The sequence below is a fragment of the Diabrotica virgifera genome, chromosome 8, assembly GCF_917563875.1.
Source record: "Diabrotica virgifera virgifera chromosome 8, PGI_DIABVI_V3a".
Taxonomy (NCBI): Eukaryota; Metazoa; Arthropoda; class Insecta; order Coleoptera; family Chrysomelidae; genus Diabrotica; species Diabrotica virgifera.
The window spans coordinates 74,230,408-74,250,467 of NC_065450.1; the positions used below are offsets into that span (position 1 = coordinate 74,230,408).

At 34.2% G+C, this 20,060-nt stretch overlaps 1 protein-coding gene across 2 annotated transcripts in view; it reads right to left on the reverse strand.

Annotated features, from left to right (window-relative positions):
- The window catches only part of LOC126889789 (sodium channel protein Nach-like), a 41,334-nt gene extending 37,626 nt beyond the window's left edge, over positions 1-3,708 (reverse strand). Inside the window, exons 1-3 of one of the 2 annotated variants that reach the window (XM_050658378.1) lie at positions 3,447-3,708; positions 3,261-3,398; positions 1,808-2,020 (exon numbers count right to left, since the gene is read on the reverse strand). In XM_050658378.1, the coding sequence (XP_050514335.1) occupies positions 1,808-2,020; positions 3,261-3,382 (335 nt within the window). In that variant the 5' untranslated portion in view covers positions 3,383-3,398; positions 3,447-3,708. The remainder of the gene's footprint in view (positions 1-1,807; positions 2,021-3,260; positions 3,399-3,446) is intronic. The other variant, XM_050658377.1, reaches the window with a different exon arrangement.
- Positions 3,709-20,060: the final 16,352 nt, after the last annotated feature.

Sequence of the window (20,060 nt, forward strand, 5' to 3'; positions counted from 1 at the left end):
TTTTGATAACCTAAGTAGAAATAATGACATATTAGCAACAGTTGTTAATCTATCAAATAGACATTTAAGTGCAACAGAAAATTTAGTATTGTCAAAAGGTTTAAACTATGGTGTTACTCATCCATCTATTCCGATAAGAGAAAGAAATGCGTCAGGAAAGAAAAAGCCATCACAATGTTAAACAGCATTTTATGGGACCAATCCATCAACAAAGAAAACAAAATATATAGGATATATCACACTATAGTGAAAAGTATCACCCTATACAGCTGTGACGTATGGCCACTGAAAGAAATAACACTGGCAACGCTGAGAGCAACGAAAATGGACTTTTGGAGAAAAGCAGCAGGAAGATCTAGAAGAGAAAGGATTACCATCGAACGCATTAGAGAAATAATGGGGATCAAATGAACAACCTCGGATGACTTATCGACAAAACAACTTACCTGGTTCGGGCATATAGGTACAAAGAATGGATACAAAAGAAAATACTAAAATGGCAGCCAGAAGGAAAGAGAAAACGACGTAGACCGAGAAATAGCTGGAGCGAAGGAATAGACAAAAAACTGAGAGAAAGAAACATAGAAGAGGGCGTATGGAACAACAGGACGAAGTGGCGAATGGAAGTCACAAAACGGCATAGAACGTTATAAAGCGACAAGTAGTAGTAGTAGTACCTCTGTTTTGAAATGTTTTATATTTTATTGTTTGATTGCCGTTGCGACATCGTACGTTGTTGTTTTGGTTACGGTGCAGGCATACTACTTTCATATAACCATAACTAATGTTGCTTTGAACGGATTCACCGCCCGTAATATGCACCTGTATTATAAATATTTTCACTATTATAAATAATACAATCAAAATTTAATAAGTAAACAAATTAAACAATTTTTTCGCAATTCGCTTTTTGCCGGGGGCCCGCTCTTCACTTCTTACTGGGCCCGCTCATTCCTCTCGGTGGCCCTGCATACTGGGTAGAAAAGTCATATCCATGATGTACGGCATTCTGTGGGACCAAACAATATCTAAAGCGAACAAACAGCTCATATACAATACCATACTTAATGTAATCACATATAGCTGTGAAGTTTGGCCACTGAAACAAAGAGAAGAGAGAATATGTTACTAGTAACAGAAATGGACTTCTGGAGAAGAGCAGCAGGCATATCAAGAAGAGATCGGATACAAAATGAGAGAATACGAGAACTACTTTGAGTCACACACACACAATAATTGATGACATAAAAACAAAACAACTAATATGGTACGGCCATGTACAGAAAATGACAGATGACAGGATCCCTAAGCAGATTTTGGCATGGACACCACAAGGAAGAAGAAAGAGAGGAAGGCCGAGAAGAAGCTGGAGGGAGGGAATTGAAAAAGAACTAGAGGAAAGAGAAATCCCTCCAGGTCTATGGTTAAACAGAGAAGAATGGCGGTTAGGAGTCGGAAGGCGTCGGACCGATAGTAGGTGGTAGTAGTGTTTCGTTTATGACCATCAGAATAGATATAAATTTTGTATCTCTCTACTTGAAGTGAAAAATAAGCAGGAGATATTCTTTGGCCGTCTCTATGTGATATGTATTGGTCCGAGTATCTGACGATGCAGTGATATGCTGAAACAACGTTGTAAAACTATTGATACCGATTCATACATAAAAAGTTTGATAAATTTCTAGCGCCATATAGTTGGCTTTTAAATGCATCTAAGCGACATCATCTACTAACTTTTGCATAATATTTAGAGATTTGTATTATTCAACGACTGTAAAATTTTAGTGTTAAGTACTTTTATTCTTACTTTAACAGTTCTTCAGCAAACTGGGTGGCTCTGCTCTTACTTATTTTATTTGCGTTACAAATTGCAATACCAGGGAAGTTGATTTGCCTTACTGGTATATCAAAAGTATCAGAAGTTATCAGAACAGGGCTCTCTAAGTAACTTCCCCATAAATATTGTATTTGTAAGCAGCACACAATTAATGTGGTTAAGCTCAGCACAGCCCAAAATGTCCTGCAAGAAAAATTGTATTAAAAAAAATTTAAACTGATAGATCAGGTACTATTAGGCCTGGATACCGCGTACCAAAAAAGTTTATTAATAGCAAGCTGTTTGTTAATAGCTTAACGGTGTCTAGTCGGACAAACTTTGATGAACGGGAACACTGGAACAGGGGAAGTTTTAATAGTAGAACAGGTTACAGGTTTCGAACGTCAGACTACGAAAATGTCCCATGTATTTTGTCGGACAGAACTTCCAATTGATTTGTTACCCTTTCATTAAACTCTCATGCAAAAATCAGACTATTATTTAACACCAATATAATTCCTGTCAATTGACATGTTCTACGTGCCGGACATGATATTTGTCGGACAAACATTTTTTCATATATATTACAGTTGAGTCCCTGAATCTTTACCCGTGCGTCATCATTTAAAGCATACGAAAAAAGTCGATGATAAGTCGGAAATTGAAATTTACTAAACGTAACAGTAACTGACTTGCTGTTTCGTTTAGTAAATTTCAATTTCCGACTTATCATCGACTTATTTCGTATGCTTTAAATGATGACGCACGGGTAAAGATTCAGGGACTCAACTGTATATAAAGTTTGCTATTGAATAAACTTAAAAACAACCTGCTAGTTTTCACAATCATAAACTTGTCAGGATGACAAGTTCCACAATTAAAACTTTCCCTGTTGAAGTGTTTCCATACATCAAAGTTTGTCCGCCTAGACACCGTTAAGCTATTGTACAGGATTTATATTAGCATCCAAAAAATAAGAGTAATCCATATTGATTTAATTTTTAAAGTCTCAAACAAATATTATTTACATGTATTGTTTACATTACGTAAATGGGTGATATTGGTTTTGCAATGTAGGCCACTCGTTTTGAAAACAACGAAGTCAGCAATTATGTTACTATTAGTATTTTCACGGTTACATTCAGGTGTAGTCAATCATAACAAAACAATTACGATTTATTTATAGATACGGAGAAAGTAAAGAGAAGATTATTCATTATTCAGACATCGACGTGGTTAGATCAGAGACGTTGTCCACCAACTAGTTACTGTCGTATTAAGTGTTCTAAATAAATATACTCTGGTAAATAGTGTTTTAACAAATCAACCCCATCATCAGGGGTAACAACCCCCGTACCACCATACTATTAACAAATTTTCAGCTTGCTATTAATAAACTTTTTTTTTGGTACGCGGGATCCAGACCTAGAACTTAGTGGCATACCTTTCAAACACGGTAATATCCCCGCCAGTAACTCGATTGAATCCATGTATGCTGGTATTATCACAGAAAAATATAAATACATTTTTTAAAGATTTATGTGTTTTAGGTTGATTTCTCGTCATCTTTGATTACTGATTCCTATAACAATGCAACTAATTAAATAATACTGTTATGTTAGTTACCTACCTGTCCAAGACCCACTAGATAACACTATTGATGAGGGAGACCTATGTCCAGCAGTTGACGCGTACGTGTTGATGATGATGATACTTATTTTACATTACCTCGCGCCACCAAATAAAATGTTTGTTTTTCCAAATAATGGTTCAGAGTAAAGTATGAATAAATGTTAGTTGACGAAGGCACAGTTATTCTAACGTGACTAAATTAATTAAATTAAACTCTCTCAAATCAAATATTTATTAAACCAGACCATGTAGAATAGAATAGTAATTAATGAAATAGAACCAATAAATTACACAGGAAATAAAAAAGTCAATATATAGTAATTATTTTTGTTAAAAGTGGTGAATTGCATGTTAATGATACTGGAGTGAATATATAGAGATAAAATCACTTATAGAATATATAATATAGACAAAATATCATTTAATAAATTCAGAAATACACGCTATAGTAAAACCCAAGAAAAATATTCAGGCAATGTAAATCAAATATCAGATAATGATGGTGTAAAAAAATCACGTAAACAACTATAAGGGACTCATTAATCACGTGTGGCTCGAACGGGGTGGGAAGGGATCAGTGGCGTAACAAAATCCGTCGGGGTCCCCCTTCAGAATAGGAAATGGGGCCCCATTTAAAAAATATTACTAAATGCGACATGTGTAACATAAACTTATATGTGTTATAGCCCAGTAAATGAACGTGAAATACGGCGATACCGTGTAATTTTCAATGTCACCACCGAGGTCGTCCAGTCAATACTTTTCGAGTTATTTACCAGTGAAAATTCCACACCTGTAATTTTGAACCAATCAAAATACGTTATTCTGACAGATCACCATGGCAACGGAGGTATTTTATCGGAAATTTTTTGCTCGTGGGGTACCCAACAGCGAATTATAGTGGAAATTTTTTGACGTTTACAATAACAGAACATTTTTAACAGACTGGTTTTTATTTGTTTACATAATAATTTAGTTTTGATTCATTTTCTATCACTTGTAGTTACTCAAAACTTATGTAAAATTGAAGAATATACTATTTTCTATCTTGAAATGGTATTTCCATGCAACTACAATGAGTAGAAATTACGAATTTGAAAGCCTAAATAATTGCTGACAAAGCTATGGCGCGCTATTGATCTGTTCATGCAGCTTTGGATTTTCAAATGCAAATTTGGTGTGGAATTTTCTTACCGAATACCACGCGAAGTCAAATTAATATCCGGAAATTTTTTTTTGATCATGAATATTTTTAGAAAATTTCCCTCGTCTGCGACTCGGGAAATTTTCAAAATATTCATAGTCTCAAAAAAATTTCCGGAAATAATTTGACCTCTAGTGGTATTACTAGTGAAAATATTCAACATTGTTCAACAAAAAAAAAAAAACACGTTTTCAGGCGGTTTTTCGCAAATAACTCAAAAAGTATGTAAGTATTCGTAAATAAGTAGCAAAAATGTAGCTCATACAAAAATAAAGTCTATCGACCAAGTAAATGTAAATTTGTAGCTCATGAAAATTTTTTCTTATTTGTCAAATTCCAAATCGAATATTTCAACCTGAAATAACCAAAAAATGAAGCACTTTCCGGGGAAAACTCATTAAAACTTTTTTAAAAAAAGTTTTAGTTATTTTTACTTTTTATAAAAATTGCTATTATCAAAACTAAGCGAGTTGCGCTCAAAATACAGTTAAAGCTAACGAGTCACTAATTACGAGTGTATGCAAGTTTTGAATAGCCATGTCTTAACCAATTTTTGTCTTACAGAAAAACAAAAAAAGAACAAAATATTTATAAAAGCAAAACATACATTTATTTTTTCTTTACTCTTTGAGATTTTTTGTATCATTAATACTCCAAGACCGATTTTCGGGGGGTCCTGAACTTTTTTTATGATACATGCATAGCTTAGGTTACCCCACACTTTACCTCGTTCAGCACAACCTTTACTACCGTTCAACACAAAACTATAAACATTTTTCTCGTAGTAAGGGGGATATGTGTTTGAAACTAAACACATTTGAACTGCAAATTTATATTATTTTAAATTCTCAAGGGGGCTCTCTGGATTTTTAAGTTATTTTGAAAAAATGTCATTTTTCTAAAATAAAAAAACTTTTTTACTATAAAACCAATTTTTTCAAAAATCAGAACTTTGAACCGATTCAACTTAGGGGGAGATTTTCACGTTTTTTTTTTAACAAAAAAGTGGACAACTTTATTTTGAGCGCAATTTGCATAGTTTTGATGCTAGAAGCTTGCTATAAAATGTTATAAAAATAAAATTAAAGCTCTTTTTTAAACATTAAAAAAAGTTTCAATGAGTTTTCCCCGAAAAGTGCTTCGTTTGCTGGTTATTTCACGTTGAAATATTCGATTTGAAATTGAACGAATAAGAACAATTTTTCATCAGCTACAACTTTCCTTTTACTGTGTCGATAGACTTGATGAATAGGAGAATAGGTACACCATAAATTTTTTTGGTTTTTTTAGGCTACAATTTTGCTAAAAATATTTTTTCGAAAACCTAAATACGTGATTTTTTCTTGAAAAATAAACATGTTGACTCGCAAGTCACTTGAACAGTATTGACTAAAGAAGCTCTATAGAACAAAAGTTGCTTATAATAAGCCAATCTATCCATTTCCGGACTTATTTTAAACATATATTTTTCACCCCTGAGAAGGGGTAACTTTCACCCCCCAAGTAAAGCAACCAACGGTACAACTCCACCTTTGAAGTGGATGATAAGTAGAATCGAAATCCAAATTGCCAAGCAAATACGTCGTGACGCTGATAATTACACTCCAAAACGGTCATTTACTGGGCTATTATTGTATTCATGCACTGTTTATGACAACTTACATTTTTCATCTTTATTCGTATAGAATAAAATAGAAAGAAAATTAATAAACGACTACATTATTACATAGTATTATTTTACGAGTTGAACAACTTTCTTCGTGCACTACTATCAGCGAATATATCTAAAATTTTATTAATACATACAATACATACACACAATACATTGTATCTATCTGATGGGCAACTTCATTTTCAATACTACATTGCTTAAAAAACGTTGCGTATGTATGCGCAAAATAATATAACAATAACACATTTTTACATTATATTAGGCGACAAAATGGGGCCCCTGACATATTGGGGCCCCCCGCAACCTTCATGCTGCGGGGGCCTCTGTTACGCCCCTGGAAGGGATCCAGAAAAATCACGAAATCTCACAAGAAGGAAGGCGTGGTGTAGTAATATATCACGTGTATTTATTTTTTTGTCAAATGCGTATAAAATCGAATTGAACGCGAAATCACCAGGTGGTGAAGTGTGTTGATCGCAAGATTTTGCTGTCGTCCAGTGGCTTATACATATATGTATTGTTATATAATTGTTTTGGGAAAAATTTAGAAAATAAATTTATTTTGAAGCTATTTCCTTGTGGCATTTTTATGATTAATTATTTATATGGGAAATAAGCCACAATTAAAATGAAAAAAATAATTTTATTAACGTTTCGACGCCCAAATCGGGTGCCGTTGTCAAAATACAAAATATTACTAAAATAAACTAAAGTGTTGTTGCTAAGCAAAAAAAATTCTTCTAATAATTTATTTAATCTCACTCATTTATATTGGCAATTCAGACATATATTATACATTTTAAAGTAGAAGACTTTAAAATGATATTGCCAATATTTTATGAGTTGCGTTCCTGGGACGACTTACTGAAAGATAGTTCATTCGATTACATGAAATTAACCCCAACTCAAGAATATCCGTCATAAAAAATTATAGCATGTGATATGTCTTTAAAAAGACAACCAAATGCAACGACAGTAAAATTCTCGCGTTAGAGACTTCATAGTAAATCACAAGGGAAAACCAGGAAAAACCCTGTGATACTATCCCGACATCGTAAGTATTTGGTCTTACATTAATTTACTCTCAAAAAATAATACCAAATTCTGACTTGTAACATGTTTAAATTATAAATATTATTAATAATACTAGATAATATATAAGTAATACTAAAATATAAAATATAAAATATGAAAGAGGAAGTCAATAGAAAGAAAATACCAAGATTAGTAAGTCAATAATATCGAGCTAGTACATATTTTATATTTTAGTATTACTTATATATTATCTAGTATTATTAATAATATTTATAATTTAAACATGTTACAAGTCAGAATTTGGTATTATTTTTTGAGAGTAAATTAATGTAAGACCAAATACTTACGATGTCGGGATAGTATCACAGGGTTTTTCCTGGTTTTCCCTTGTGATTTACTATGAAGTCTCTAACGCGAGAATTTTACTGTCGTTGCATTTGGTTGTCTTTTTAAAGACATATCACATGCTATAATTTTTTATGACGGATATTCTTGAGTTGGGGTTAATTTCATGTAATCGAATGAACTATCTTTCAGTAAGTCGTCCCAGGAACGCAACTCATAAAATATTGGCAATATCATTTTAAAGTCTTCTACTTTAAAATGTATAATATATGTCTGAATTGCCAATATAAATGAGTGAGATTAAATAAATTATTAGAAGAATTTTTTTTGCTTAGCAACAACACTTTAGTTTATTTTAGTAATATTTTGTATTTTGACAACGGCACCCGATTTGGGCGTCGAAACGTTAATAAAATTATATTTTTTTCATTTTAATTGTGGCTTATTTCCCATATAAATAATTAATCAAATAAATTTATATCAAAGACCACGAGATCATAGATTTTCATCGCCCTGTATATGACCAAAAAATTGTAAATATTATAATTTAGTTAGTAAACAGTGTTTTCGCGGAAAGTGAAATCGTTAAGTGATTTGTTATTGGTTCTTTGAACGGACATACAATTATGCGGTAAAAATTAGAAAGTACATTTATTTCGCTTTGGAATGAACAATGACGTTTTATAAATGTTTCTTAGAAGGATAGGCAGTAAACAAATTTATTGAGTTTAGAATATAAGGCTTTTTGTTTAGCATTTTGAAACAACGAAAATAATTTGGTGTCTCCTAGAATTTAACAAAATGGAAAAGTTGTATACAAAATAAATTGGTTCTTAAGAAATGAAAATATGGATGTAGTGGGTAGACAGGATATTTGTGATTGGCGGAGAAAGATAGATGGTGGGGATGAGAGTGTTGAGTCTGATTTTGAGGAGAGAAAAAATCGGCACTGTGTAATGAATATCTGGAGAGTACAGTCCAGTTTTTAAAAAGTGAGAAGTCGGTGTAAAGTGGTGAAATTGGCCTTTGCGAGCAGAATCGTAGTGAAACGAAATCGTTGACCGAGTTGAGAAGTTAATTTTTCTTGTGTCCGAGGAGATTCCTGTTTTCTGTCTAGAACGAGTAGCCGGTGGGTATCAATTTGCACAAGATATCGAGCAGAGAGAAAACTGAATAGAGATTTCGATTGAGTCCCGTAATTTGTTTGTTGGTGAAGCAGTTTGGACGAGAAGGACTTTTCGCTACATCCTAGGAGCACGTTGTGGGAGAATCGAGGACTGCGCAATCCAGGAAGAAGAAGTAAAGAAGAAACAAAAAGGTTAGTCAGAATTTTTGTGAAACGGAGAGAGTTTGTTTTATATCCACACCATATTTGTTTATTTTTGTATTGAGCATTTCTATAGCATAATTTAGTCATCCAAAATTTAAAGAAGAGATAAGTAATCAATTCAAAAGGAGAAAAGTAAATTTTAGTATTTTTGTAAGAATAGTCTAACGATGTATTTAAACAAAATTTTTGTTAAAACAAAGGAGATATCAGAATTAAAGCTTAATTTATTAGATGAGAAAAAGTTGCAACAGAACTGAATTTTAGTATAATTTTTAAATCTTATATTTATGGTATATTGGATAAATAAAAAAAAATTATAACATTTATATGACATCGAGTGTATTTAATTTCCCTGTTTTGTCCCTGGATGAAGTAAGCAACTAGAGATACTAGAAGCCACAAACCGAACGTAATGCATTAAAATTGAAATAGCCCTGAGAATAAAATTTATTAGAAAAGTTAATTTAATTTTGGTTTTGTTTTACATATAGTCCAGGGCGCATCTGTTTTGAGATGGACGTTAAGAGGTGACTCAAATTTTTTTGCAGAAATTGCTTGAAAATATGTCCAATAATAATATTTAAGTTATCCTCCCTCTCAAAAAGGTCCGGAACATTGTTTAAATAATCAAAATGTCAAAAATTGAAGGAAAAATTCGATTTTTTTCTTCGTTTTTTGATTATAACTTTAAAAGTATTCATTTTCGAGAAAAGTTGTACTGACATAAAAAGTTGCGTAATTAAATTTTCTACGATACAGAACTGGTAAAAAATTTAAGAAATAGTCACCCTAGTTGCAAAATAGCAATAATTGCGAAAAAACCATACAAAAACAAGTATTCGCATTTTACGTTTTTCAACCATTTATGCTATACTTAGGACCTTCATATTTTACCCAGAAAAACTTTATGATACAATAAAACAATATTGTAAATTTAATTAAGATCGGTTCAATAGATTTTGCAAAAAAAAATTTGCAATCCAGCTCTCGCAAAAAAAATTCATTTTTTCAAAATGTTACAGGACTGAAAATAAAGCAGATAGCAAGTTGTAGTTGTAGAAGTGTACTGTACCTTTCATTTGCAATTTTTAAAATTAAAATTGATTAATTACCACGGCGTCAGAAAATTTTTGAAATAAACAATAATTTTTGGTGCTACGCGCAGGACAGCGGTGTTCGATTCACACAAGTTGATTTCCACAAAAATTTCTTCCAATCTTTATCTAATATATTATTTTCTTACTCTATATTTTGTTGTATTTTAATATTTTAATTCCACAAAAATAAAACTAATTTTATTATTGTTTATGAAATATTGTTTAAACAATTGCATATATTTAAAAATAATAAACTTTTATTGTTTAAGTTAAAATATATGAACAAAGAAAGTTTTCGCTAATAAAAGTGTTATTTCAAAGGATAGAGTATGTGTTTTTATTTTGCAATAAACAAATTTATTTATTTATATCGAAATGTAATAAAAATTAAAATGTATCAATCATTATCAAAGGTCATTGGAATGCCCAATCAGAGCAAACTATCCGCTGTCCTGCGCGTAGCACCAATAATTAATGTTTATTTAAAAAAATTCCTGACGCCGCGTGGTGTTAATCGATTTTAATTTTGCAAAATTGCAAATAAAAGGTACAGTACACTTCTATACGCAAAAAATTTTCAACCTGCTACCTGCTTTATTTTCAGTCCTGTAACATTTTGAAAAAATGAATTTTTTTTACGAAAGCTGGATTGCAAAATTTATTTTGCAAAATTTATTAAACCGATCTTAATGAAATTTACAGTATTGTTTTACTGTGTCATAAAGTTTTTCAGGGTGAAATATGAAGGTCCTAAGTGTAGCATAAATGGTTGAAAAACTTAAAATGCGAATACTTGTTTTTGTAGGTTTTTTTCACAATTATTGCTATTTTGCAACAAGGGTGACTATTTTTTAAATTTTTAACCAATTCTATATTATAGAAAATTTAATTACGCAACTTTTATGTCAGTACAACTTTCCTCGGAAATGAATACTTTTAAAGTTATAATCAAAAAACCAAGAAAAAAATCGAATTTTTCCTTAATTTTTTGACATTTTGATTATTTAAACAATGTTCCGGACCTTTTTGAGAGGGAGGATAACTCATATATTATTATTTGATTTATTTTCAAGCAATTTCTGCAAAAAAATTTGAGTCACCTCTCAACGTCCAAATGTACTAATATTTTTACAGATGCGCCCTGGTCTAATAAGTAATAATTAAAATAAGTAAGTAATTAATCAAAATAAGAATTTGCTGATCAATCTCATAACAGAGAGAAATGCAGAGCATAACAGTATAATCCAAAAATCTCAAGAGCATGATGGCAAGACGTTTGCTCCATTTCTTCTGAGTCGGTCTTCTCAAATTACTCCAACGTATGGACATTAAAACAGTATGACGTCAACAAACTGAATTCATTCGAAATGTGGATGTACCGCCGAATGCTAAGAACAAACTGGACCAGCAGAACTACAAATGAAGAAGTACTGGAAATAATGAACACACGTCCTCACCTGGTCAATACAATCAAAATTAGAAAGACGTCATATCTAGGACACATAATAGACCAGGGCATTTAGCACTAAAAACACCCGAATAAATTTTTAAATACAGCACCTAGAGACTTGCAGTTTTTTGCATTATGTTCAGGATGACGTCAGGAAAAAAGTGTACTAAGTATTCAAAAATGGGTGGAAATGCATAATTGCACTGTAAAGTGCATAAAATGCATCCAAAATTGCATAAATATAAAAATAAAGTCAAAATCAGTATACTAAGGAACAAAATTTATTATTTGGAGGGTTTTTGGGGTCACTGCATACGATTACGCCATCAGAACTGATCCCCGGATCACCCGATGCCCAAGGTCACTCCAAGAGACGTCATCTTCTGGAGTTTCGATGGTTTTCGGCATTAAATCGATGCAAATGGATTAGTCACGGGTTTTAGGGGTTGCTAAATACGAATATGATATCAAAATTGACCTCCTGAGTACCTGGTGCCCAGGGTGGCTACTAAGGCACGTCGTCTCCTGGAGTTTCGAGGGATTTCGGCACTAAATTGATGTAACTAGAATACTCGGGGGGCTTTTGAGGTGGTTAAACGCGAAGATGCCATCAGAATAGACCTTAGGATCACCTGGTGCCCAAGGCCACTGTAAGGGATCTTCTGGAGTTTCGAGCGCTTTCGGTATCAAATTAGTGCAAACGGATTACTTACGGGTTTTTAAGGTCGCTAAATACGAATATGCCATCAACACCGACTCATTGTGCACCTAAAGCCTTAGCTCACTGCAAGGGGCGTCCTTTTCTGGAGTTGGAGAGATTTCGGCATTAAATTGATAAAAATGGATTACTCGGGGGTTTTTCAGTCGTTAACAACGAATATGCCATCAGAACAGACCTCTTGATCACCTGGTGTTCAAGGTCACTGCGAGGGACGTCACCTTCTGGAGTTTCGAGGGCTTTCGGTATTAATTTGATGCAAACGGATTACTTACGAGTTTTTGGGTTGCGAACATGATATCACAATTGAACTCCGGAGTATCTGGTGACCAGAATCGCTACTAGGGCACGTCATCTTCTAAAGTTTCGAGGGTTTTCGGCATAAAATGGATGCAAATGGATTACTCGAGGAGTGTTTGAGGTCGGAAAACACTAATATGCCATTAGAACAGACCCACCGAGCACCTGGTGCCCAGAGTCACTGCAAGGGACGTCATCTTCTGGAGTTTCGAAAAATTTCGGCATTAAATTGATGCAATTGGATTACTGAGGGGTTCTTGAGGTCGCTAAATACGAATATGCCATCAGAACCGAATCCCAGAGAACCTGGTGCCCAAGGTTATTGCTAGGGGCATCATCTTCTAGAGCTTCGGTACTAAATTGATGCAAACGGATTACTCATAGGTTTTTGGGTTTGCTGAATGCGAATACGCCATCAGATCTCACCCTCGGAGCACCTGGTGCCTAATGCAGGTCATCTTCTGTAGTTCCGAGGATTTTCGGCATTCAATTGATGCAAACGGATTACTTACTCATCGGATTTTGGCGTTGTTGAACACGATTGCGTCATCAAAACAAACACCAGAGCACCTGGTACCTAGGGAACGTCATCTTCTGGAGTTTCGAGGGTTTACGGTATTTAATTGATGCAAATGGATTACTCATGGGTTTTTGAGGTTTCTGAACATAAATACGCCATTAGAACAGACACCGGAGCACTTGGTGCCTAAGGCAATTTATCTTCTGTAGTTTAGACAGTTTTCGGTACTAAATTAGTGCAAAGCCCCAGAAGATGACGTGCCCTAGTAGCGATCCTGGGCACCAGGTACTCCTGAGTTCAATTCTGATATCATATTCGTGTTTACCGACCCCAAAAACACTCGAAACTCCAGAAGATTACGGGCCTTAGTAGCGATCCTGTGCACCAGGTACTCCGGAATTCAATTCTGATGGCATATTCGTGTTTAGCGACCCCAGAAACCCGTAGGTAAACCGTTTGCATCAATTTAATACCGAAAGCACTTGAAACTCCAGAAGATGACGTCCCTTGCTGTGACCTTGGGCACCAGGTAATCCGGTGGTCTATTCTGATGGCATATTCGTGTTTGGCGACCTCAAAAACCCCCCGAGTAATCCGTTTGCACCAGTTTAATACCGAAAGCCCTCGAAAGTCCAGAAGATGACGCCCTGCAGTGATCTTGGGCACTAGGTGATCCAGAGGTCTGTTCTGATGGCATATTCGTGTTTAACCACCTCAAAAAACCCTCCGAATAGTCAAGTTGCATCAATTTAGTGCCGAAATCCCTCGAAACTCCAGAAGATGACGTGTCTTAGTAGCGACCCTGGGCACCAGGTACTCCGGAGGTCAATTCTGATGGCATATTAGTGACACCTAAAACCCGTGAGTAATCCGTTTGCATCGATTTAATGCCGAAAACCATCGAAACTCCAGAAGATGATGTCTCTTGCACTGACCTTGGTTACCAGGTGATTCGGGTGTCAGTTCTGATTGCGTAATCGTATTCAGTGACCCCAAAAAATAAATTTTGTTCCTTAATATACTGATTTTGACTTTATTTTTATATTGATGCAATTTTGGATACATTTTATGCACTTTACAGTGCAATTATGCATTTCCACCCATTTTTGAATAGTAGACTTTTTTCCTGACGTCATCCTGAACATAATGCAAAAAACTGCAAGTCTCTATGTGCTGTATTTAAAAATTTATTTATTTTGTGCTTAATGCCCTCGTCTATAATGCGCCATAGGGAATTTGAGCAGCTTCAGGTAATATTAGAAGACAAAATGGAAGGTAAAAGGGGTATAGGAAGAAAGAAAAAATCCTGGCTCCGAAACATCAGAGATTGGACCCACACAACAGGGAATGACTTACTTCATCAAGCCCAGAACAGAGAAATATGCCATATTGATCGCCAACCTCAATAGAGAAGGCACTTAGGCAAATTGATTTATGACCTGTACTACCCTAGCCTGCAGAAGACACTTTTGAAAAGGACATGCCAGCGGTGTGAATTGTACTTCTGTACAAAGAAAAAAGCTAGGGCACATTTGAATTCTTGTTACAAGCAACTGAATCCGAGCAATAATAGTCTCTAGAGTCTAAAGATGCACAATGTTTGTCCGTTAGATTATAGCTTGTATTTTACGATACAAGGCAAAAAAAATATGTAATATATATTTTAATGCCATGCAGTTTTAAAGTCTCAATTAAAACTTATCGAAAATTTAATTTTTTCTCGTTATATTACAATAACAAATCCCGTCGATATCCAAATTCATGGATTTTGCGATGCCAGCGAAAAGGCTTACGACGATTGTCTTTATTGTTCTGTTGATGCTAAACTAAAACTAAACTGTAAGAAGACAAAAATAATGATCATTAGTAAAAACACCAACATAAACGCCCAAATTACCGTAAACAATACACCCCTAGAGAGAGTACAGAAAATATGTTATCTCGGCTGCAACATTAAGGATACCTGGGATCATAGCTACGAAATAAGAACTCGTATTGAAAAAGCCAGAAGCTCTTTTAACAATCTTAGGAAAATTCTGTGTAACTTGTCTTTAAGTATCAATGTACGCATAAGAATTCTTAGATGTTACGTCTTTAGTGTCCTTCTCTACGGAGTTGAAAGCTGGAGCCTGACAGAAGATGCCATAAAACGGTTAGAGGCGTTTGAAATGTGGTGCTATCGACGTATGTTGAGGGTCTCATATATACACCAAACAACTAATATAACTATTCTCCAGAGGCTAAGAAAAAACAAAGAAGTGGTTAACACCATAAAGAACAGAAAATTGGCTTACTTCGGCCACATTATGCGTAATGAAAAATACCGACTGCTACAGTTGATTCTACAAGGCAAGATTGAGGGCAGGAGAGGCCCTGGACGTAGACGTATATCCTGGCTAGCCAATCTTAGAAAGTGGACTGGTCTAACGTCAACTGATCTATTTCGAGCTGCCGTAAATAGAATAAGATGGGTCAATGTGGTCGCCAACATCTCCAGAAGATAGGCACCATTAGAAGAAGAAGTTGATGCTAAGGGCACTAAGGGTAATATTTTTGTTCGATTGATTTGTGCAAAATCTCGCGTAGCACCCATTAGCTCAATATCGTTGCCGCGATTGGAGTTATGCGGCGCTGTACTTTTCGATAGGTTATGCATCTCACTGTAATTCTCCCTCAGAATTTTTAGAAAATATCATTTATCCAATTGGTCCGTCTTGGTTATCGCGAACACAATCTTCATGGCCGAAACAAATTTTGGATTCGGCTGAAATTCCCGAATTAAAATTGATAAGACCTCAAACATACTTGTTAACAATTAAACAATGATTAAACTTATTTTTAATAGGTAAACTGGAAAACACAGGAAATCATTAAAACAAACTTTTTGTTCAGATCCGGTCCTGATAGCAAGCAAATCTTACAGCTTTATATCGGTCCTGACAAATTTATAAATTCAAGTAGTTAAAAGTTGAAATATAATTTAATTTTTACATTGTTTGCAAGATAAAGTTTAAATGTGACAGTGTGTTAAAAAACCAACGATTCTGTGAGTACAAAATTGCATTATTTATATCTAACCATAAAATCAGAAGTTAAAAGGCAATATTTTATCGATTTCAATCCAAATTATCGATTATCGACAACAACTTTTTGCTGATTCAAGTAATTAGGCTGCCGTCTAATTTTGTTAAGAGGCCAGGTCCGGCTTCAGATCCGCTGTTCCAATGCATGTAAATTTTCAACGGGACGATGGCTGAACCGGAATTAGCTACTACTTCACGAAATACACCGACTACGTCACATATCTCTTACTCTCATGCATTAAACAGTTTTAAACATCCTTCAAAAGACCAAGGTATCATACTTTCAACCATACAAGGAATACAAGTTTTCGAATATGTAAAAGCTGTTCCAAAATCCTTGAAAATGACCTACCTCCTCCCACTACTGAAAAACAAAAAAATAAAAAGCCTAAAACTCAAGATTCTATTCCAGATATTCTCAATGAAATTAAAGAAAAAATTGAAAATATAATCCCTTCCTTCACACTTTCTTTTCATGAAATATGTGATTTTCTGTCAAATTCCCTTCACTCAAAACATCCTGAACTTATTGCTAAAAATTATTCAAATGAAAGCGATGAAATCAAAGAAATTCTAAACTTTATATATTCTCAAACACAAAATAAAAGTTTAAAAAACAATATTACCAGATTAAAGAAGAAACTACTTCTAAGCAGTCTTTCTTCTACTGACGAAACTGACTACGAATCAAGTTCTCAAGTAAATAGTTAAAATGGCCAATAATACATTCATATTACAGTGGAACCTCAATGGTTATTTTACCCATATAGAATCCATCAAGCTTCTTATAAACGATTATCTTCCTTTAGTCATATGCATAGAAGAAACCCATTTCAAACATCAAAATGTAACATTAAAAAATTATGTTCCTTTTCTAAGAAACCGAGTTACAGATCATTCAAGCGGCGGAACAGCAATTTTCGTAAGGGATGACATAGAGTCAACCGAAATACAACTGCAAACAAACCTGGAAATAGTTGCAGTGTCAGTCACCCACAAAATGAAAATTAATATTTGCAACGTATACTTACCTCATCCTACTGATTTAGATATAACTGAACTAAGCAATGTTTTAAACCAAATTCCACACCCAAAAATAATATTAGGCGATTTTAACTGTCACAACAGTACCTGGGGAAGTAACAAAACCGACAAATGTGGTAATCTCTTAAACAATCTCATCGACAATTTAAATTTAGTGTTACTGAACACCGGCAAATCTACTAGGTTAAATTCATACAATGGTACATTTTCAGCTATAGATCTCTCTTTATGCAGTCCGTCGCTAGCTACTTTATTATACTGGGACACATTGGGGTATTTATATGATAGTGATCATTTCCCTATCACAATAAACATAGATACTAATGATATATTGACTTTTCCAATTCACCAAACATGGAAAATAAAGTCAGCTGACTGGGATTTGTATCGAACACTTATAGAAGGACAAACAAACAACTTTAATTTAACCAATACCGCAAACGAAAATCTGGAACTATTTAATAATATTATTATTTCTGCAGCAACAATCGCAGTGGGAAAAACAAAATCTAGTAAAAGGCAGCCAGTTCCTTGGTGGAATAACGAAATTGCGCAAGCACTTACTTTGTCTAAACACGCTTTCAACGTTTATAAGAAACATAAAACTATCGATAACCTTATAATTTTTAAAAATCTCAGAGCAAAAAGCAGACAATTGATCAAGAAAGGAAAACGAGACATTTGGAAAAAGTATGTGGCTTCAATAAATCCTTCCACTCCCATAGGCGACATATGGAACAAAGTACGCAGAATAAAAGGAACAAAATACTTCCGAGGCATAGATACGCTATCATACAATAACCAAATGCATTCAAACAAGGTAGCTATTCCAGAAATACTAGCAGATATATATGAACTTAATTCTAGTGATTCCAACTATAGCATATCTTTTTTAGAATATAAAAATCTAATGGAATCGTCAAATATACAAATCACCGAGAGCGACAATCCAATAAACAAACCCATAAGTCTTCAAGAATTAGAATTTTGTTTAAGCGCAAAAAATTCGACGCCAGGACCTGATGATATCCACCCTCTTTTCTTACGAAATCTTCCTCTAAATGCAAAACTAATATTAGTTGATATTTTTAATAATATGTTCATTCAGCACGACTTTCCTGATCTATGGTCGCAAGCAACTATAATTCCAATCCTTAAATATAATAAACCAAAAGACGATCCAAATTCCTATCGTCCAATCTCACTTACTTGCTGTACCTGCAAACTTTTAGAAAAAATCCTTAATTATCGTCTTAAATGGTATCTCGAAAACAATAACCTAATAAGTATCAGACAAAGTGGATTTCGTACGGGTAGATCCACAACAGACAATCTAATAACCCTTGAATCAGCTGTACATGAATCTTTTCTGCACAATCAAAAACTTATTGCCGTATTTTTTGACATAAGAAAAGCTTTTGACACAACATGGAGACATCTTATACTAAAAACACTTCAAGAATGGAATGTCCAAGGGCATATGTTGTCGTTTATTAAAAATTTTCTAGAAACACGAACTTTTCGAGTTAGAGCCAATGGATTCATATCTTCCAGACGAGTACTGCAAAATGGCACTCCACAAGGATCTACTCTAAGTCCTACACTCTTTCTGATTGCAATAAATAGTATTATACATCAAATAAAGCTGCCTGTATTTACTAGCCTATATGCAGACGACTTAGTCATTTATCTAAAAACAAATAATGTAACTCTGGGATCACATATATTGCAAACGGCCTTACATACAATTGAAAACTGGTCGCAAAACACGGGTTTTATATTTTCTGGCGAAAAAACACGTTATTTAATTTTTAGCAAAAGGAAAGACTATCCTAATATTCAATTAACACTTAACGGAGTTATGCTGAAGCAGTCAGAAGAAATAAATTTCTTAGGACTTTCTTTTGAACGTGACTTAAAATGGAAAAACCACGTAACGAATCTGCAACGTTCTTGCCAATCCAGAATTAACCTACTAAAAATGCTGTCAAATACCTCTTGGGGGGCTGATACAACAACTTTACTTAATCTATATAGATCATTAATAAGAAGTAAATTAGACTACGGCTGTTTATGCTACGATACTGCTAACAAAACATCTTTAAAAAAACTTGACTACATTCAAAATACGTGCTTGAGATTGGTTTTAGGTGCCACAAGAACTAGTCCAGTAAGTAGTTTACAAGTTCTGGCTAATGAACTCCCTTTAAGCCAACGAAGGCAACTTCTATCACTGAATTACGTTGCCAGAATTTCAGCAAACAAAAGCAACGTAACCTACTCAACAATATTCTACAGAACAAATATATCTTCTGATCATTACGAAAACATTGCAAGAAATATGCTACCATTTCCTGAGCGAACAAAACGTATTGGTTTTAATTTAGAACAGTTCAGTCTCACTATACCCATTCATGTAAATTTTCCTCCCTGGATGATCAAACCTCCAAAAATAGATATGTCTCTAAAAGATCTCCCTAAACATTCCACACATCCTTTCCTTATCCAGCAAGCTTTTAAAAATTTAATTTCCAAATACCCAACAACTCATCGAATCTTCACTGATGCTTCCAAATGTGATGAAGGACATGCTGCAGCTTATATCTGCGGAAACATCAAGTCTACCGTACGAATCCCAACAAATTGTTGTATATATACCGGAGAACTTACAGCAATTCACCAGGCAATGAAAAAATGTGGTTCTATCCATGAAAGCAAATTTGTGATTATCACCGATTCAATGAGCGCATTACTTGGGATAAAACAGCTATATACAACTCACGCTATTCTTCTCAAAATCAAACAAGAATTATC